General features: G+C 30.5%; 1 protein-coding gene across 3 annotated transcripts in view; it reads left to right on the plus strand.

The window, feature by feature from the left end:
- The window catches only part of Gnpda2 (glucosamine-6-phosphate deaminase 2), a 47,463-nt gene that overhangs the window by 2,498 nt on the left and 21,716 nt on the right, over positions 1 to 23,249 (plus strand). Inside the window, exons 2-7 of one of the 3 annotated variants that reach the window (XM_026387107.2) lie at positions 521 to 682; positions 4,810 to 4,911; positions 5,856 to 6,038; positions 11,208 to 11,392; positions 15,751 to 15,925; positions 20,604 to 21,588. In XM_026387107.2, coding sequence (XP_026242892.1) covers positions 559 to 682; positions 4,810 to 4,911; positions 5,856 to 6,038; positions 11,208 to 11,392; positions 15,751 to 15,925; positions 20,604 to 20,665 — 831 coding nt within the window. In that variant the 5' untranslated portion in view covers positions 521 to 558 and the 3' untranslated portion in view covers positions 20,666 to 21,588. The other 2 variants (XM_026387099.2, XM_077803097.1) reach the window with 2 other exon arrangements.

Below are 23,249 nucleotides of genomic sequence, written 5' to 3' on the forward strand. Positions count from 1 at the left end.
CATTGTTTAACAGAAAAGAGATTTGGTTATTCTGTTATGCCCTGAGTTTTAGCAAGTAACCTAAAATTTGCTTAGTAATGATTGTTACTATTAACTTGTAATCAACAAATGACTACTGCTTTGTTTCTCTTTAGGATTATTTTATATTGCTTTAGTAGGAGTATGTGTTATACCTATATACAGTGTATGTGGTGCTTTTTATATTAAGAATGCCTTAATTTGAATTCTGGCTTTGTTACAACCTATGTGAGTTCAAATCCTGGGAGTCCATTTTCTTATCTAAAACTGGGAATTTTATTTATTCTTTCCAAGATTATTATAAGCATTAATATGTTTATTTAAATGACCTGACCCATTGTTTAAAACCTAGAATTATTAATTACTGTTTTTAAAGCATAGATTATATTTTATTATGTGCATGTTCTTCTTAATAATTCCCTTTTTAAAATCATCAATATATTACACTTCTATTTGAGTGTCTGTAAAATACTTAAAGTGCTCTACAATGGATTTTTCTCAGGTTGGAACTTCTTGTGTTGGAAGCTGTGTATCACTATAATGAGGCTTGTGATTCTTGATAATTATGACTTGGCTAGTGAATGGGCAGCCAAATACATCTGTAATCGCATCATTCAGTTCAAACCTGGACAGGACAGATACTTTACACTGGGCTTACCAACAGGTAATAAACCACTTTTTAAAATTTTAGATACTCAGCTTATCTAAGATTGTGAAATTGTAAAGTTTCTCTTAGTAAAATATTTTTTCTATTCATTTCTTGCCATAACACTGATTGAACCTAATGGCTTTATGTCAGAAGTTTATATATAATCTAGTATTTTATATATATATATATATAATCTAGTATCTAGTATAGTCTATTATCTAGTCTAATCTAGTATCTAGTATATATATTATGTATAATCTAGTATTACATTTTATTACTATTTTTTAAAAATTCTGTTTTACCTACTGTTCGGAAATGCAGTAGGGAATTTCCTAACAAATTTTGATCATTATATTTTTGTGTTCATTTTTATAAGTTATTTGTTTTTAGGAGCATTATTTTCACTATTATTACAATTTCTTAATACCTTACCTTTCTTATTAATCACAGGAGGTACCTAAGTATGTATTGTTGCTTCTTAATTTTACATCACCTGTCATCATCTCTTATTAGCCTTTTATTATTTATTTTCCTTCAAATATAGAATGTTATAATTGAAAAATTATAAGACTGCTATTTCTTTATCACAGAATAAACAAAACATTAATTATAATTATTGAATTCAGTTTTCTGTTAAGTCTTGTCTTAAAAAATGACCAGGAAGTGTGCCATTTGATCTTATGGCTCTTCATTTGGTATTTTTAACCTTTGACTTTGCAAAGGGTGTTATACCTAGAGTCAGAACCACTTCTTGGTTATTTCAAGGCAGTTATTTTATATAACTACACTTGTTTCCTTATCTATAAGAAGGGTAGGAATAATAATAACTTAAAATGCTGTTTGGAGGCTCAACTAAGTTAGTATGCCCACAAGTCCCCTGCATACTGAATACTCTATAAATTCAAGGCTCTCTTAATGTTTTAATCAAATAGACAATTTTCTCCTGTTCCTCCTCCTATACATTCCAACTACATAAAAGTTAATCACACATGTTTTCTGCTTTGGTGATTTGCATGACTAATATTTCTCAAGTTGATTTTGTTTATTGTTTTGCTTTTTCCTTTTTGGTCTGGGGCAGTAGATCTTGGTGAGAACAGCAGAGGGGGATTTTTTTTTAAATTATGCACAACAGTACTGTACACTTACAGCAGCACCCTCAGTTCTGTAATGTGAGGTGGTCATTGAATGTGACTTCACAGTATCAGTTTGTCTACTGTTATCCTGGGTTACTTTAAGCCTAACTGTGCCCATCACATTGTCTTAATTATCATGCAGAAGTAAATACTTATTTGAATTTGGAAACAGAAAAACTTCAGAATTTTAAATGCTAGCAGTGCGAAACATGTTTTTATGTATATAGATCTACAACTTTAGCTTTAATTTTGGTAGTATAACTGCTTAGTAATGCTCCTACAAGGGGAGTATCTCTGGATAACTCTTATTGATGTTTTCCCCTATTCATTTTCATTGACTATTGACATGATAATTATGTTCTCCTTCCTGATGCTTTTAAAATTTGAACATAAATATATATGATTGCAGCTAACGTGCTATAGAATAATTATTCTCCCACCCAGCACAATTGCTGGGGAATAGCTCTTCAATATATATTTACTGAAGTGACATTAATGGGCTTGACATTTCAAGGTCTGCATGCAGAGAACTTGACCTGCCTCCCAACCTTATTCCCACCATTTCCAAACACTGAATTGACTGGGTGAATTGAACTGCCTGTAGTTTAAAGAATAGGCCTAAACTTGCTGACTTCTTTGCTTCATTTCCATTCATGTTGCTAGCATGGTATATAGTGGAACCCACGAGATTTGAAACTAGACAGATCTAGATTTGAATCTCTGACTTCACAGCCATTTGATATTTGGCAAATTCTTCTCTTTTTTACTCATTTCTTTCATCCTCAGAATGAGAAAGATAGTGTCAGTTTCCCAAGGTTGTGAGATTTACATAAGGTGATGTGTGAAAACAAAAGATAATGTCTTTGGGCCTCCTCCCCTGTCTCTGGTCTGTTTTCAGTCACAACTGTGCTGTTCCCTTTGTCAGAATTTCAGACTTTTTTAAAGAGTTAATTAAAATGCCATCTGTTTTTTTTTTTTTTTTAAATCATTTTCCCAACTAGCAACACTATAATCTTTTTGATTAGACTTCTTTTAGGTTATTTAAGATTTTCCTTGTGTCATGGTTATTTTGTTCTTAGTTATCCCTATATTACCAGTTCTTATCATACAGAAAAAAATCCTGGTAATCTTTATTTGATCTGAATTATAATGAGGACTTGCTAAATGTTACTAAATAACAATAGCAAACAAAATATTAAAATTCCCTTAACCATTTCCCTCTGTACCATATCTTTCATTCGTTTATCTAGATTAAAAAGTAGAAAATGAATGTGTTTTTTTGTCCTTATCATTGTGACAGTTTCTCACTTTTTTATTCATATATTCTTAAGGAACTCTTCTAATTCTCTTAACAATGAAAAAACAAGATTCATTAATCCTTCTAGAGAGGAAAAAGAGAAGCATATTTATCCATCTTTGAGATTTCGTGTCAATGAACAATAGTTCTTTGCAAAAGAATTATTATAAAGTTTAACCACATAATTTTTACATTATTAATTGCAGTTGAAAATAATATGCTTAGTTTTCAGAAAATCTATTACTTTTCTGGTTTTTTTTTAAACTTTGTGGTGTTTATTATTTATAGCCATTTCTATAACTGGCAGCTTTTTGTTTTTTGAGGTTTTTAAATTTATTTTTTAGTTTTAAGTGGACACAGTATCTTTATTTTATTTTTATGTGGTGCTGAAGATGGAACCCAGTGCCTCAGGCATGCTAGGAGAGGTCCCCCCGCCCCTTGCAGTTTTTTACACCCAAATTTCCTCTTTTTATTTGATTTTTGTTGTTGTTGTTCAGAGACTGTTAATTTCTTTTTTTTTTTTTTTTTAAAGAGAGAGTGAGAGAGGAGAGAGGGAGAGAGAGAGAGAGAGAGAGAGAGAATTTTTTTTTTTAATATTTATTTTTTAGTTCTCGGCGGACACAACATCTTTGTTGGTATGTGGTGCTGAGGATCGAACCCGGGCCGCACGCATGCCAGGCGAGCACGCTACCGCTTGAGCCACATCCCCAGCCCGAGACTGTTAATTTCTAACAAACTTTTACATGATACTTGGGTATATATTTTATATGTAGGTTTTGTATTTTCTTTCTGGTGATGGTTGTACTAGGAACCAATACTCCAATCAGAATTGGGAAGGTCAGATTAGTTGTTTTAGATTGCTGTCAATCTAACATGAAAAAAATAGAGCAAATTTAGAAAACAATGAAAGAGACCATTTGCAATTGGCTAAATCTATTTCTTCATTGTGTCATATCATGAATCACCAACAAACAAATCTCTTTCCAAATATCAATTAATTTTATAAAACATATAAAAGAATCACATTATAAAAACTAAAATCAGGGGCTGGGATTGTGGCTCAGTGATAGAGTGCTTGCCTAGCATGGGTGAGGCACTGGGTTTGATACTCAGCACCACATAAAAATCAAATAAAGTTATTGTGTCTATCTACAGCTAAAAAATAAATAGTTAAAAAAAAAAAGCTAAAATCAAGCACTCATTGCCAAGATTCCGTTTCCTAGAAGTTCTCTCTGTTTTAAATACTTAACACTTCTGATTCTCATTTACACATTTTAGTTGATATGTGCTAAAGATAACAGGAAATGAAAAACAGGAACTCGAGTTAAAAAGCTGTAGGGCTAAAGTTCCTCACTCTCAATTTCAAAATTCACTGTAGGGGCAGTACTTAAATTTAGCACTAGTTCTCTTTTTTGTTAAGTGGTCAACACTTATCCTATTTATGTATCAATTTATACTAGAACTTGAGTTTATTTTATTTCATTTTTCAAAAACTGGGATGTTTAGTTTTCTTTTAATTCAAATATGCTCTTTACAAGGTAGCTTGTAAAGAAGCTAATGTATATTTGTTAATTGGGTATGTATTTAGATTAATAATTCCCTAATAAATTAAAAATACAGAATACAGTTAAGAATTGAAGTAAGCATATAGAAATGTTTTTTAAGATGAATTTTCAAGTTATGTTAGAAAATGGAATCTTTATCTATTTTAGGGAGTACACCTTTAGGATGTTATAAAAAACTAATAGAATATCACAAGAGTGGAGACCTTTCTTTTAAATATGTGAAGACTTTTAACATGGATGAATATGTAGGTAAGCTCTTCTTGAATTACATATTATGTTTTTAATTAAATGAATATATTTTTAGAAAGTATATATATTTAATTTATGTCTTGAATATAATAGGAATATACCGCTTCATGTTGAGATTGGGAATTCACATAAAAATTTGTATTTTTTATGTGGATAACACAGTATAGTAGCAAGAATACAAGAGGAGAATACATGACTGGCCACTTACCAGTCATGCAACTTTGAGCCAATCCATTCACATTTTATGGTCTCTTTTTCTCTCTCTTTTTTCCCTTAAGGCACAGTTAAAACTAGTGATGTGAGGATAAATTAATGTATGTAAAAGTAATTAGTAAAATATATGTTTCAGATTAAAAACCATATGTAACTGTGAAGCTTTTTTTTTAAATAATGTATTGAGTGTTATCTTGCTTAACTGGGAAGATCTCTGATTCATAGAAATTCTGTTAAAATATAAATATAGGAATACACTTTTAACAGAAACATAAGTGATGGTCCCACAAATTATTATGATTCAATATACTTTTCATAGATACGGGAGGAATAGAGCAGTAACATGGCCAACATTTCAGTTGAACAGTTAATTTAACAAATTTAGTTAATTTAATAAATTTAATTTAGTAAATTAGCTTCACTGCTGAAAACTTCATGTGTTCAAGAAATGTATAGTGATTAAGTGCACATGGCCTACACTGCCTGTGTTTGTATTCCACCCCCTCTGTGAGCTACTACCCCTCTATTTTACTTGCTCATCTATAAAATGAGGATAATAATATTTCCATGGGTGTATTATAAATTTATTGTGTTACTACATACCTGGGGTATGTTATAATACTGGGCTATAACAAGCAGGCATTCCACATTAAAAATATTTTTAAATTAAATACAATGTGAAAAAGCTTTACTTCTGGAAATAGTTACTTTTGTTTATTAAATTCATTTAGGACTTCCAAGAAATCATCCTGAAAGCTACCATTCTTATATGTGGAATAACTTTTTTAAGCATATTGATATAGATCCTAACAATGCTCATATCCTTGATGGAAACGCTGCAGATTTACAAGCAGAATGTGATGCATTTGAAAAGAAAATAAAAGAAGCTGGAGGAATTGATCTCTTTGTTGGAGGTATGTAAACAATTTTGCCACTAATTATTTGTTTTTTAATTCTTGAATTAGTATTTTAAAATTTAAAAAAATCTTAACTTTGTATAATACTCAGAAATAGCCTGACTTCCATTTTTTAATTTTCATCAAACATAATCTTAAAATTCTAATAGTTAATGCTCAGAATTGCTTAAATTATATTTTGAGAGGTAGGTTCCAATCCCTGTTATAGTTTTCTAATTATCTCTTTAAGTTTGATAGTTTACCACATCATAAAAAATGAATGACCTGTTTACTTCCTAAATGATAGCTTTATCTTTAATATTTAATACTCCAATGCAGCCTATTTATCAAATTAGAGTTGAATCTAAAAGTTTGCATAAGAAATGGGTAGATTGTAGCAGGTCACTTAAATTGTTTCATCTCACTAAGAAAAATCAGATTACAATGATCTAAGTCTTTTTATTTATCATCAACCTTTAGATAGTATGAGTTAAACTATGTAATTATTTTAATAAATTCCAGTGTATGAATATTAAACTGACCAAATTTCACTTATAATTTATGTGTGTATATAAATATATATATATATTTATATGTGTGTGTGTATGTGTGTATGCATAATGTACTAAAAATAGGAATGTCTTCCTTTGTAATAACATGATTTTCTGTTATCAGTACAAAGCATCTGAGACATCTAGCCAGTTGCCATCTGAATAGTGTATCAACTAAGCTAAAGCCAAAATTATTTTCACTAGAGTTTTTAGTATTCAACTAAAATACTAATGCCTTAAATTAACATATATTACCTATCTGAATATGTATATTTTATAACTTACTTATTAGAAAAACACTCATAATTACATGAATTAGAAATATGTTAGTTTATGATTGCAATAATTGAGTATGTTTGATGTAGGGTTGCAAAATTGGGTTTTGCTGTGAGATATAAATTTACATCCTATTTTGGCCACTTGCTCTTTGCATGTCCATGGTAAGTTTATTGAAGTTCACTGTTTTATAAATAAGATTAATATTAACTGTTCCAAAATCTGTTAAAATTAATCACACCATAACATATTTGAAACAGTGCTTAATATATATTGATACTCTATAGTTATTTCTTCAGTCTTGTTCTTTTTTCTAAACTACAGCTGCTGACGTAGTTCTCTCTCCTGAGGAGGTTTTTATTAAATTAGTGACAGGTTACTGAATAAGATCAAAAAATCTTTGAGGAAATATATCATTTATTTTCTTGTGTAGATAGAATGTTTATTTATATGAGCAAGAATCCAAGTTAAACTATTTTGTTTTTCAAAATAGAAAGTTATATATGTTTTAAATAAAATTTCCTAGTATTACTTAAGCAAACCTTAAAGGAGTGCTTACATGTTCCAGTTTTATACATATGGATCATTTTGATATAATTACCATTTGCACCAGAGACAATAAATGTTTGAGAATGTTTAGGGAGTATACTAACCATCCACGCTTTAGATTATCTAAATTCCACACCAAACTGAAGTAGAATCACTGACCTAACCTGTTTATCTTACTTTTATTGAGAATTGTTTTCACTTATTTCTTTGGTCAAAGAAAGCAGTTATAGTTGTTAGAGGTTGTTAGTTGTTAGAGGTTGCTTATTAAACATGGAAAAAAAATGTCTTCATTGTGGAATTTTATTTTCCCTGTTAATTTATTGACCTTATATAAGAATCTAGTGCCAGGAAGTAGAGTTTAAAAATGTGATAAGATCTTCCTATTTTGTTCTTTGCCTTCTTTCCAGAAAGCATTCGTAGCTTAGTGTAATTTTAAAAACCGTAGCTCACTTATCCCAGATTTTGATAGAACACTTTTCATTCCCTATAGCTGTAAGTCATTTCTCATATGTTTTTTTAGATAAATGTTTTGGGAAGGTTTCCTCACTACAGCACCTCAGTTTTCCTTTCAAAGTAGATTGAGCATGAATTATAATTTTTTATAGTTATCACTGACTACTTAAAAAAATAGATTTTTTAAAACCAGTTTGTCTTAAGCTTTCTATAGTCATCTCCCCCACTCCAAAAAAGAAGAAAAAAGAGAAAGAGGGAAAAAAACAAAAAAACTTTTTCAGAGAGTTCCCTTGTCTCCTCCATTAACATCCTCACTATAGTCTGATAAGCCCAGGTCTGACATTGTCCATATACCATCTAAAGTCTATAATTACTCTGCATGAAAAGAGAAAGGTTAGCTTACTAAATTTTCTTCTTCTACTTGGGATAACCTGTTTATTAGATATGTATTCATGAAAGAATCTCATTTGATTCTTTTCCTTTGTTGATCTAGGTTTGTTATCATTGGACTTTTCAAGATGAGGCTTGATATCAGGGTCTTACCACTTACCCTTCTTTTGTTCCAGGGTTTGGTTAATAAAAACACTAAGAACTGTGCCAAATGGGATCAAAATATCAGCTTTATTAAAGGTAAAGTTGGACTAGAGATTGCAGGTTGGCTTGAAGCCAGAATGGGGTTTTCTCCTCCTCCCCTCTGAATTGGAAACAGAACTTAGAAGAGCTGAAGAATGTTAGTCTACTTTTACTTATTCCAGGGAATTAGAGCAGGAGTTTTCTTATCTTGGTAAAAAAGAGAAACGAGGAAGTACATCTTCTTAAAAGTTCTCATTCTTCCTCTAATGGCAAAAGTGTTCAAAGAGAGGGTAAAGTATAACATGACTTCTTAACGTACCCAAGTAACAAGATACACAAACGTGGCATTTTCTAAATAAAATATATTAACATAAGAAATATCTCAAAGTATTTTTTTTTAAGTGAAAACAGTAGGAAAAACTTCCAACCTTTTGTTTTTTGGTTATATGAGTGAATTATTTGGTTGTCAGTGATATGGACAGACTAATGGGACCAGAAGTGAATTAGTTGGAATGATTCTGAGGCAACTCAAAACCGAAGGAAGAGTTGAAACAATAAGTTTTTGGAAAAAATAAGTCTTTGGAAAAATAAGAATCAGAGAACTTAAGATCTCAAAAGTAAGAACTCATCAATCTTTTCTCTGTAGTGCTCTCATCCTGTGCCTCAATTCTAGATGTCTTCTGATTTTTTTTTTTTTTTTTTGTATTCCAGGTCAAGATTCTAATATGGAGAGCAGTTATAGATTTGTTTATCTTGGGGCAAGTGCTTATATCTAGACAATAATCTCTATCTAAAAGGGACATAGGAAATGATAATTGTTTAAGCCCTTGTGGTGAGGGAAGTAGAGCAACAAGTGGGAGGAACTACTGAGTCTGCCAAAAAATAAAAATCATCCATTCATTTATTCAGCCATTATCTATTTAGTACCTCCTATATGTAATATATTATTCTCCTGAATTTTACATACTACCCACAGAACTATAATAACACAGGAAAAACATATAATCCACACAGTGAGTTTTTGAGATGTTTCATATAGATGCTGATATCTCACTTTAGACCTAAAGACCAAAGAGTAATTAGCCAAATTATATACGCGTGTATATGTATATTTTATATGTACATATATAATATATGTAATCAGAGACCTCAGTTTTTGAGTTACCCATGTCCAGTAAACAAATGTGTCAAGGCTTTTCTGTTAACTATGCTCATAGCTTCAGCTTAGCTGCACACTTTTGTATGGCCCAAATCACCATTGAGAGCTCCAGTGTTGATCTTAGTACACTTAACCATTTTTTTTTTTCTTTTGAAGCTTTTATTCTCCTGGTTCCATCCTTTCCTCTTTACACATGTAAATATAGATGTAAATATAAATATTTGTGTATATGTATATCTAAGAAATAATTTTATTAGGAACCTAGAAATTTACAATTATAATTAAAACATATTTAGATGCAAATATTTACTTAATAGTTGAAAAAATATGCATATTTATCACATGTGTGTCCTCACATTAAAAAGGTATGTCCCCACATTAAAATTTCCTGGATTTTTTGTGCTTTGGTGGTCTATATTTGCTTAACAGCTTATTTATTTCTTCATCATTCTTTAAAACTAGGTTATTCTATGTCATATTTTACCTTGATTTGGGCTGGGAAATTCTCCCACTAAGACTGAGAATAGTTCTGTGTGATTTTTTTATTGTTGTTTTAATTATATTTTAGATAGATATGTGTGTGTGTGTGTGTGTGATATGTGTGTATGTGTACATTATAGTGTCAAATGTTATTGACATAGATTATAGTGAAAAATGTTTGAAAAAAAATGCTCTCCTAATAGTTTCCTTCCTTCCTTCCTTCCTTCCTTCCTTCCTTCCTTCCTTCCTTCCTTTCTTTCTTTCTTTCTTTCTTTCTTTTTTGATGCTTATATATTTTGGTGTGATTACAGTGCAGAATTAGTGATATTTTGGTTGCATTATATTTGCAATAAAAATATTATCTTGTCCAATGTATACATTGTTTTAATTGAGGAAACTGTACTACACAGAGTCTACTAGTTTATTGCCCCTTCTGGACTAAAGTGTGAGTATAAAGACCACTTGGTTAGCCAGGCGTGGTGGTGCACACCTGTAATCCCAGTGGCTTGGGAGGCTGAAGCAGGAGGATTGCAAGTTCAAAGCCAGCCTCAGCAACTTAGGCCCTAAGCAGCTCAGTGAGGTCCTGTTTCTAAATAAAATATAAAAAGGGCTGGGGACATGGTTCAGTAATTAAGCACCCTGGGTTCAATCCCCAGTTTAAAAAAAAACCACTGTGTTAGGAATCAGAAGACTTGAATTTGAGTTTGTATTTACCAAATTATGATCTTAAATGAGTCTCTTATTTACCTTAAGCATCAACGATTTCTGTCTTAATAAAAAGTGAAGGACTTGAAGGAAATAGTTATGCCTAATCTTGCCATCTCATAAGATTGTTACACATATGTTGTGATGATGTATGTGAAAATACTGTTATGAATTGTTATTAAGGTAGTACTTAATTTTACTGCTGTTATTAGAATCATACCAGATCAATGTTATGCTTATAGAAAAAAATGGAAATATTTTGTTGAATGAAATGCAGAAACACATTTTAATACAGTATTAGAAATTCAGCTATAAATTATGACAAGGTAAGTGTGTTATGAATTTTTGCTCATAAAACCATGTTAAACCTTGAGACAATTTAAATGAGAGAAAAATAATAATTTTTTTTTTTTTTTGGTATGTGTGTATTTCTTTTTAAAGGAATTGGTCCAGATGGTCATATCGCTTTCAATGAGCCAGGATCCAGTTTAGTGTCAAGGACAAGATTAAAGACTCTAGCAATGGATACCATTTTGGCAAATGCTAAATATTTTGATGGAGATTTGTCAAAAGTGCCAACTATGGCCCTCACTGTTGGTGTGGGGACAGTGATGGATGCTAGAGAAGTAAGAGTTCTATGTTCTTTATATATTATTTTGATGTTTATGTATTTTGGAGTAATTGTCATGCAGAATGATTGATATTTGGTCACATTCTCTTTTTAGTGGTTTTTTTTTTTTTAGTGTTCAGCTTTTTTGTCAGTCTCATAGTTAGATTTAGAAATCAACTAACTTTATCTTTTGGAGCTATAAAGAATTAGCAGCACCTTTTTTTGAGGTACTGCTTCACTTGATTATTCCTGCTTCACAGTTGGAGGTCCTAAAATCTTTTTTTTTTTTTTTTTTTGTTTATTGGTTGTTCACAACATTACAAAGCTCTTGACATATGGAGGTCCTAAAATCTTAAGCAATCACATGGTTTGTTTTTAATTGAAATAAACAGTATTGTGAAAGGATGCTGGGACAGATGCAGTGGTAGCCCACTGTATAAAGTGGAGCTCTCAGGATGATTTAGTATACATAGAGGATAGACCAGTTAGTTTCTAGCTGAAAAGGAACCCTTCGAATCCTAGATCTATTCTAAATTTAATGCACATGCTCTGAAAAGTAGACCCTGTCAAATTTTTAAGTTTTTAAAATTCATTTGTCATTACCTTTCTTTAGATAACAGGAAAAAATTATATTCAGTTTATGATTATTAGTGGTTAAATTATGTGGAAGCCTAGAAATCAGTTATTTTCTGGTAGCCAGACTGGATAGCTCAAAGTGGACAAAGTATTATTAAAAAGTCTATTTTAATTATACTTAGACTTGAACATATAAATAGAATTATCATTGAAATATGGGTATTTCTCATCTAAATATCATAAGTATTTGAAAAATGTCTTTTAGTGAATGAAAATTTATAGAAAAAACATTTTAGAACGATTTTATTTCTGAAAAATGAAACAAAGTTTTCTAACATTTAACATCTTAAGATATGTTTTAACCCAATTCTTATGTTAATTTTTAGAATGAACAGAATATTCAAATACTGATTTTTCCCCCTACTTTGAATCAAATTTTCCAACAAAATTATGATGTCATTCACCTAACAGCATTTTTTTCTAAGTATTACTGGAAATTATCATTATAAAACTATTCCAGGACTATGTCATTTTGCTTAGGACCTATCTTAGTTCTTTGATGTTTTTCATAGCATTCTTTTGAAGCAAGTTTTTTTATTTATTGATTTTTTTCTATCTTTAATTTTAATGGTTTAATTTATTCATATTCTCTTTTCCTTTTTCTTTGGTGTCATTTTCTTTAATAGCACATACACTTAGCTACTGTTAAGTGGAAAGATTTAAATATAGAACTAAATTCAAGTAGTGAATTCATTGATATATATATTCACATCATGGCAGCTCAGATAATGAGGATCTTCTGAACACACCTTGGAAGTTATTTCATATTTCATCAAGATTTTAGAAATTTCAACTAGATTAGGAACCTCATAGGCTAATAGCCTCAATTATCAAACTCTTTCCTTGCTTTGGGGTCTTCACAATGACACTATATCTAGAATGCTCTTTTCCATTCCTTGCATGGCCAACACTGCACCATTTAATTTTCATGTTTTTCTCTTTATCATCATACTCATAGGCAAAATTATTTTCTCTTATTTTGTCATACCACTCTGATATTTTCCTTTAGGTAGCACTTGTCATAATTTGTAATTATTTTAGTATATTTACTGATTTAATATCTGTTTTTTCACTAATTTATACTCTGCATGAATTTATGAGGCATGTATATGTACTCCCTCATACTGTCTGTCACATAATAGGTATTAAGCAACTGCTGGGAATAGTTTGAATGAAATACTTAGGTTCACAATCCATTTTGGACAAAGTTGGTCCTATTCACTACAGATTGTTTATCTACCTGAACCACTAAAAATGATTTTTGTTGACTTTTGGCTATTTTTCAAAGCCAATTTACTTGGAAAGGAAATTTGGGTCAGGTGCGGTGACTCAAGTTTGTAATCTCAGCAGCTTGAGAGGCTTAGGCAGGGGAATCTCGAGTCCATCTCAGCAACTTAAGGAGGCCCTAAGCAACTCAGTGAGATCCTGTCTCTAATAAAATACAAAAAGGGGGTTGGGGATATAGCTCAGTGGTTAAGTGCCCCTGGATTCAATTACAAGTACCAAAAAATTTTAAAAAATGATTAAAATTTGTTTTTACTAAATTATATTTAAAAATTAATGCCATATATTATGAAGATAATCCCCCCAAAAGACACAAGTACTTTTAGCTATTGTAACATCTTTAGAATTATTTTATTAATTGTAATTATTTGCATAGTTATTCTTACGAATTAAAGCAAAGCCAATAAAACTTAAAATCAGCTTTTCACTTCCTTACCAAAAGTCACACAGATTATCAGTGATTTCCTAATTACTGAAACTACTATTTTCTCTGCAAGTCCCATCCTAAATCATGCTTGTGTCCAGTCTTCACCTATCCTATTCACTGTATTACTTCCTGGATAAGTTTATCAAAAACATTGTTCAGTTTATTATTTATCTGTGTAATTGTGAGTCTCTATTATTCCATCACAGGATCAAATCTAGCCTCTTTGTTTAGCATAAAAGTCTTTGACTTCAGTGTCCAGTGTCCAGCTATTTCCTTTCATTTCCTTGTGCTCCATCCTTACCAAACTTTTAGCTTTTTATTGACTACTCCTTAACTGTCTGAAAGGATCCTGTATATAGAGATTTTCTATTTATTCTTAAACTTGATTTTCTAGAGGAGCTACTCTAAAACTTTCCTCAACTCCCCCAGAGAGTGTTACTTCATGTCACCATTATGCTTTATTACATTTTATGTATTGTACATATTGTATATATTTTATATATTGAGTATAATAGTCTCTTTCTGTATCTCATCTTCTGGCATCCTTGCCATCTTCAGACTGTATGGTGGGTAAGAATTTAGAAATGAAAATCTGAAAATCATGTATTTTCTGCTTCCTGTTTCTTCCTAGGTAAATCTTTAATCCTTAATTTCCTCACATATTAAAAATTGCATTTTTGATTTAAATATCTACTAGGAATGGATACAGTGGGTTAAAAATAGTTTTATAAGCTATAAATATCTACTTGTTGATGGAATGATTGCTTAAATGTGAACTATCACCCAAATCTGCTCGTCTCATAACCTTTTAAAATAGTGTTATTGCAATACATTTATTATTTAAGTAGCATGAGGCTATATCATTGCAATATCTGCCTGATCATTGATTCTCAAACGTCAGTTCATGCATAAGAATCACCAGTGTTTTTTCTCAGTAACCTGTATTATTACAGAGTTCCTTCCGTAATATATGCATCAGTCTTTAAAGAACACATTGGCTATTAATGCCCAGCAAGAATAACTAATTTACAGATTCATTAGTTAATGTTTTATTTATCTTATTATATCAAACATAGTTAATTACTGTTTTAAAAGATGAATGTTTTAAGAGATGAATGCTTTATAGCTACATTAAATTCTTTTGTTGAGCTTGTATACCTATACATAAGAACAAGATTTATCAATTAAAAAAATTAGTGGAAATCCATACATATCTTAATATATTCATGGACTTGGGTTTAATCAAGATATATCTTCACAGTGAAAACTGAATAGTAAATTGTGATAAAAAAGAAATGTTGTAATATCCTGATCTATTAGTGTTTCATTTCCTCCTAGTTATAAAATATGCACATTTATGTGTATAAAATGTGTATGATGTTATACATATTTTAGAACTGCAAATATCTAATGTTTTTAATTATAAGGCAAATTATGTAAGGATTCATAACATTGATATATTCATGTGTATATTCTAAGTTTTAAAATCAGATTGACTTGCTCCTAAAAAATGATAAAGGGAAGATTCATTTTGACATACATATACACTTACAGTTACATATGTTCTTTGAATTATTTCATAGGCAGTTAGGAATTTAGGAGCATGAACTTGGTTTTTTTCTAAATTTTAAGTTTCAGGCATATGTGCCTAAAAGGCAACTCCTGTGTTTAAGTGGATCCCTAATTCTCTTTAAGTTCAGTTTTTGTTTGAAACAACTTTGGATAATCATACATGGTCAATGAAATGATCTTAAACACTTTAAATATCTGTTGTTTTAGAGTCTTTCTGCTTTTCTGTAATAGTATCTAGAGTAGAACAATTTGGTGTATCATTCCAAATTATGTAAATTTTTTGAAGACCCATAATTCTTCTTTTGCAAGACATACCCTTTTTCTTGCTCCTCCCAGGTATCTTTTACACATCAGTATCCACCATGATAATAATATGCACTTACATGTCAGAGTTGCCTACTCATCAGGAACAAAATTAAACTATTAATTAACAAGTTATATTCATCACTTTTTAGGTGATGATCCTCATAACAGGTGCACACAAGGCATTTGCCCTGTACAAAGCAATAGAAGAAGGAGTCAATCACATGTGGACTGTTTCAGCTTTCCAGCAGCATCCCCGAACTATTTTTGTATGTGATGAAGATGCTACTTTAGAGTTAAGAGTTAAAACTGTGAAATACTTTAAAGGTGAGCATTGAATATAAAAAGCAATGTTTGAGATGTTCTGTTATAGATGACAGAATTTAATGTGACTGGGTTTAATTCTACACTGTGGCCTGTTGAAAACTGGAATTGTGCTGATACAATGGCCAGTTTTTTCAATGGATAAAAATTCTCACCTCAGCTAATAGTGGCTTTCAGAGTAGGTTCTGTGTGTGTGTGTGTGTGTGTGTGTGTGTGTGTGTGTGTGTGTGTGAGAGAGAGAGAGAGAGAGAGAGAGAGAAATGTCTTTACTTGTATTTTCAGTAAACCCAACTCTTGAAATCCCAAATTTCAGAAAATATTTTACTTTTATACTGAATTTACCATATTAAATAACCCTACAGGAAGTCTATCTTTGTCTTTTCTGGGTTTGTTTTTATATTTACAAGTTCCATCTTAACCCTCTACCTAGAACCTAATTCATGGTTAAGATGGGTCTCCCACTATCTCATTTAATCTTAATAATTTCAAACAAATATATTCCTGTAGATTAAAGTTATAATGGCACTGAATTTGAAAGAGTATGGAATAAACTCTGCAGATAGAGTTTGATTTCCCACAATCCTGTGTGATGATTTTCCTTTTGCTTTTTTCTGTAGTCTAGTTCAGTAAGTCTTACTGTGTATAAAAAAACCTGCATATACTTGACATAATGGATAGTTTAGGAGATTTTTCAAGTGACAATTTGACTATGTTAAATGGAGACTCCATTCCCTAAGAATGAACTCCACATATAAACCCAAACATAAACAAGCTATATAAATGGTATTTCTTTATAAAGTATCTATATTTATGTAGTCAATATTGAAAATCAATTGGTTTTAAATGTTAGCACAGAGTGTATAGTACATATGCTACTTCTGTTACATCAATAAATATATATTTTTAATCTTTTACTGTAGTTACTGTGTTCAATAGGTATTAAAAAATGTATAGAACACATCACAGCTATATTTCATGAATATCATTGTTTAATACAGGTGTAAGAAAGTTATCATATTTTATTGCTTCTATGACACATTTATCTTTCTGAAATTAGAATGTTTCTTAAAATTGGTGTCTTATCATAGTATACCTGATAGCATTTTGTTTTAGTGGTATATCAAATAATTATGTCTTATAGTATACAGAATCTCATATTCAGAAATATAGTATTAATAATATTTAAAATTATAATTGATTTAAAGGAGATCAGTAACTTGCAATTCATATAAAATGTCTGAATATGGCAAAAATATTGAGGTTGGATACAAATGATTGAAATTTACAAAACACTGAAAATCTCATGTTTAAAACAAATTTAGAAAATGCTGTGTGTATAGTTTTGTTTTGTATTTGCACTTATGTTTTGTGAGCATTTTCCTATTTTACAAAATAACTCTTTAAAAACATTTTTAATGGATAGTTAAGTGGATAAATCATGATTTACTTAAATATTTCCTTATTATTTAATACTTCATCTTTTCTATCTCTTGTCATTTAAATTACTTGTTTTTACCAAGCCACAAATATATCCAATTAAACAACAACAACAACAACAAAATGTTGGCTTCTTTGTAATTTGGCAGAGAGCATCTCATTGATAAACTGTGAGTAGACAAGAGTTCTTGAATGGAGTTTTATCCCTATATCTCCAAACCGTCCTCCAGATTTCATTGCACATATTAGATTTCTTGAAGTTAATACAGAAATCCACATTTCTACATATGCCAGTTTCAGTGTCCATTTTCTAGTACCAGTAATCCCCAAATAGACCCTGTTGGTACCAGTCTGTCTGATTTTATCACAACTTGATATTTATCAGACTATTTTTACATTTTAGTAAATATTTAGTTTAATAATAGCCAGTACTTGTATGACCAGGCATTATTCTAAATGTATCATATTCATTGATTTATTTAATTCTTATGGTAGTGCTATAAAGTGAACTTTCATATACTGCCATTTTCAAATGATTTAGTAGGCTTAACAGAGATATTAAGTTATTTACCTGAAGTCATATAGCTTATAGTGGGCAGAGCTGGGTAACTGAAATCAGATACCTAGAATTGGGCTTTTGTCCACTCTGTTACACTACCTCCCAGAAGAGGAATAAACTGTGAATATAGTATCATCTAAATCAAATATATATTTGTGTGCTTTTCCCCACACTATAATCATTGCTTCCAGGAAAAATATAAGCATAAGTTAGATAATTTAAACTAGAGGAGAAGGAGGTATTTATGTATGTTTAGTTGTTTTAGTGTTATATAAATTCCAAGTTCTTCTGAAACATGTTCAAGTGTAAACTGTTCATGAGAGGATATTTGCATTACCTGAAGAGTACCTTGTACTTTCTACTTTGGAGCTATATATATTTCTAAAGAGGTTTCAGAATATCGGTGTGTGTCAAAAAAGTAGAATTTAGATCTTATTCTGGGCCATATATAAGCCTTACTTTGCAGTTAAGTATTTTGATTTAGAGTAGAGTTAATTAAATACTCAAGAGTGTGCACATATTTCAAATGTAGTTTTATGTATTTGGCATGTTCTCACTGAGTTACTATTATATCCCATCAAAAAACTGGAGGATACTATTCTGGGTGTTGTTGCCTATAGTTCTTCAAATTCCATTTACAATACTACCTTTTCTTCTGTCTTCACTAAAAAATGTTAACAGAGTTCTAATTATTTAGTAAAGGTTCTAATTATTTAGTTCCTGAAAAAGATCTAGGTTAACTAAATTCCAAACAGTAACAAGTATTACTGAATGGAAGCTTATTTCATATCTACCTTTTGAAAGATACAGGTTAATCACAAGAAAAGTTTAATACTTGGGCATTTTATTCATATAAAGCTTTTTGGTATTTTGTTTTAATTAGAACTTATTTATCTTTGAGTTAGTGTATTTTATAACATTATTCATGGTGATGCATTTTTTTTTTTCTGTTGTGTCCCTTTTAGGGGCCACCCCTATAGCCTGACAGAGGTAAAATTTACTTTGTAAATAAATTGATATTTAGATACTATGACATATAACATTATGACATACAAAATGTCATTTAAATACAAATTATTAATAATTTTGTATCAAGAATTTACTTATTTCTGTTTACAACTTAAGTGCCAGTTATTTCTTTTTATGGAATTTCTTAATGTAGAAATTTGTCAGTTTTTACCTTATTTCATAGTAAATTATTAAAGATTAGCTAGAAAGCAATTAATAGAATTTTGAAATTAATTTCTAGTTTGAAAACAGCCTTATGTATAAAAGCTATTTTCAGTGTGTAGTTAAAAAAAAAACTTTATAAAGTAGTTGGGTTTTTAATGTTTATCTTGATGTTTTAAATTGTGTTTTAAAGCCACAATGTATTCTACCCATCATCAAAGTTGTTAGCAAATATAGAAAATTATACTGTACAGGATGATCCTCTACAAAATGATTCATCTTCTAAATTACATAACTGAAATTATTCTTCCCTGTCTTACTGAAATTGGACCTTTGAAGTGCTGATTAAGCCTTTAAGTAGGCTGTTGAGAAGTTAACTTTCTTTTACTTTCAGTAGCAGTAGAAAATGGGATATTTCCTCCTTTCAGAATCTCCTTTGAAGACTTCTCCTAGGTTTTTTTTTTTTTTTTTTTTCCCTACAGGAACTCCTCTCAGGGTTCTTTGCTTATACCCTAGAAGTGGGTCTCCCTCACAATTTATATTTTAGGGTGCTTTGTTCAGCCTCCCTGACAAGAACATTTCCTTACTTACCCTATCTCCTCAAACTAAAAATCCCATTTTCTTTGGAAACCAAGTTCCAAGTGCTTTTCCCCAGCCTCTGTGTTTACAGTGACCTAGAAAATTTAAATGATTTCTCTGATTTCCAAAGTATAAAATAATCAGTTAACTGATTCTGTCAAAGACAATCTTCTTAGAACTATTTCTTTTCAAAGAAATATAGTACTTATGCCTTTAGACATTAATAACTAAAAGATGCTACTTCTCAAGAAGCTTTAATATGTTAAGAACGATTCGCAAGTATATTACAAAATGAAATTTAAACTCTGCTTAAATTTAGAATCTCAGTTTCTACAGTAACTTAGCGTTTAATATAGGCATCTTCTGTACTGGTTTAGGAAACCTTTCTCAATATGTAATGGCTAATATGTAATCAACCCTTTTCATAAACACATATATTTATGGAGTAGAAAACAATTTGCCAGATGAATGCATATGGTAATATGTTGAAGGACTAAAGCTATCCTACTGTAATAGTTCTCAGCTCCTCTCTGGAGTCTAGTAAAAGAACTACCAGAAGATCAAAGTCAATAAAAACTTTTAAATGTAATTAGAATGTATGAATAAACAAATTGTATTCAAATTTGGTATCCTGACATAGAAATGCTCTGAAGAATTGTTCCTACTTCTGGCTACTTCCAAAGTACCTGTATACATTCTAGATCTACATTGTTTCATCGATATTATAAATTGATATTTGCTAGGTAGTTTAACATTTTGAAACATTTTTTAGTTTTTCAATAAACTTGATTTTTGTATCAAATGGGAACAAAAATACTTATATCTTTTGCTTGCTAAAGTAAATGAGAGTTCAAAATTAACTAAAACGCTTGCTAAAGTAAATGAGAGTTCAAAATTAACTAAAACAAAACTAGAATTGTGCTTTTTTTCTTTAAGGTTTAATGCATGTGCACAATAAACTTGTGGACCCACTACACAGTATGAAAGAAGGAAATTGAAGGAGATTGAAGCAAAATTCTGCTTGAAAGAAAACTTTATTAGATGAATTATCAGCTATGCAATGATAAAATTGGAAATTTTGAAGATTGTAATTTTTAAAATCTAATATGTTATACATTCCATATTTAAAATGCCTCTTTTACACTAGGATTTAGGAAATGTAGTCTTTTAAAATTGGTTGGCTATTTTATTATACAGTACAGTAGCTACATAGCCACCTGTAAAACAGCATAGAAATGAAATATCTGCCTGTTTAATTTTAGAATGATTAAGTTTTTTAAAAGATTCTGAACATCAGGTACCATTTGGGACATGATTAGTGAAATGGATTTTTATTTAATTACAAGAAGACACTCCAAGTTTTCATCAACAACTGTCATGGAAAACCTTTACTTTTGGAATGCTCTTTTTCTGTGCATTACACACATGCTTTTCTGCATGTGGTTGCCTTAGTCATTTTCCTGCGGTAGCGCCTGTGGACAAAGTCCTGCTATATATTGTTGGCAAAGAACACTTGAAGAGATGACAGTGCCTAAATGTTTAGTTTACAACCTTTTGGAAAGTGGTTAAGTGCATGCTTTTGCTTACCTTCTTATACAGCACTTTTTTACAGATATACTTATTTTTATTTAATGACTTGGGTTCATGCCCTTAATAATAGCATCTTGAAAATTATGAGCTTTATACCTAGGTACACACTTAAGGAAATTCTTTTGAAGAATATTTTCTGATTATTGTTAAACTTCACAAATGATTAGCTTTATTCCTTATTAAAAATGTCTAAAATTATAATGTGAAATATATATAAAAGGAATTGCTGTAAACTATTTTAGAGTGACATAACTTTGCATAAGTGCAAATTAAATATATTTTCTATTTTTACTTCAAATAAAACTTATAATAAATAATTTATCTAAATTTTATTTCCAGAAGTGAAATAAATACTTGCATTTGGGAGATTCCAGCAACTAACAGTATCTGTGAGCCTACATTTCCTTTTGTTTTGTTTCCATCATACAATTACAGATAGACAATACCTTTACCTGTAGTTTCTCAGTATTCCATTGGAAGTTAAAGACAAAACGCTCCCTGTCCTGTTGATGTTTCACATTTTATAAGCCCATGTTATAGAAGCCTTATTTATGTCTGCTTGTCTCTGCGATTGAAATGTAGTTACACTCCTTAAAATATTTAGCAAATAAACTGAAAATGAAATAAAAATAAAACTGTTAGTGTAAAATAATGCTGCCTTATTTTAATTATAGATCATGTTTTTAAAAGCTTTATAAATATTTAACTATCCAGTAAATCAGTAGTATCTTATACTAATAGTTCTGGTAATAAGAATTGTTTACTTTGAACTACCCTAACTACTTTAGGTCATATGATGCCATAATGACAAGGCCAACATTGTCTGTTTTTGTGTACCATTCACAGGTATTTCTATGCTTTAAAGGTCTAAAAGAATTTTTTCATTACAGCCACCGTTAGGAGGCTAATTTAGGTATGTGTCCTCTAACTGTTCAGCAAATTGCTCTCTGGCCACTGTAATTTCCTAACTCAGATGTGATTCTCTTAAGAATTTAAAGCCTTTTGAACACATTTCACAAGAAAAATTTTAGTAGTCTTTGAAGAAACCATTGTCTGAATCCCAGCTATGTCAAAAACTGACTGTGCACAATACCCTCTCCTTTACAGACTGAATAAAAGAGAACTCAGTACAGTGGCTGACACACAACAAACTTAATAAGTGGTGCCATTTTAATACTCATTGTAGAAATCTTACTTATGTTAGGTCACTTTCCAAAATTTTTTTGAAGAGTGACTGACTACAGAATAAAATTTGACCATATAAAACAAGCACAAATATTAAATGGTAGACACATAGTGCATATTATGTGCCAGGTACAACTTGTGACTCCTTTGCAACAATGAAAGAATAGAACATTTTGTTCTGAAACCATATTAATTGCTTCTTCATTTCAAATATTCTGCCATTTTAAGTCCCACTATCTTAATTTATAATTATCTCAAATGTAACAATATAAAATTCATCACTGATAGTCTTATTCTGAAAAGACATTTTCCTCATTCAAGTAGAAGACAAAAACCAATGGCTAAATCATTTTATTTCCTATGATACATTCTGCATGCTGTCAGTGATTATTAATGAATGAATGTGGAACTAAAGAACTTTGAATTAATATAGCTGTTTATTGGCTCTGTGATCTTAGGTATGAAAATTAAATAATTGTTAAGCTGTAATTCATAACAGCTGCTAATACCAAACACTTATCATAGTGCATGAATGAATTCTGAATGTCAGAAATAAGAGACTGCCTCTGCTTTAATTTTAATTTAGATGTAGATTATAAACCATCTCATTACAAACCAACATGTCATAAACTGTATGAACATCAAAAGATAAAGCAAATGCCTAGACACTATGTTATTTGACTTTAATAAGTGATTCATATGTAGTAAATCATACATATCAGATAAACTGATCCAGCTAAATTTTGACACTTAAGGTGGATTTTGGAAATTCTTTCACTTAAACTACATGGAATATTAATATGGGAC

Source organism: Urocitellus parryii, chromosome 10 (genome assembly GCF_045843805.1).
Source record: "Urocitellus parryii isolate mUroPar1 chromosome 10, mUroPar1.hap1, whole genome shotgun sequence".
Classification (NCBI taxonomy): domain Eukaryota; kingdom Metazoa; phylum Chordata; class Mammalia; order Rodentia; family Sciuridae; genus Urocitellus; species Urocitellus parryii.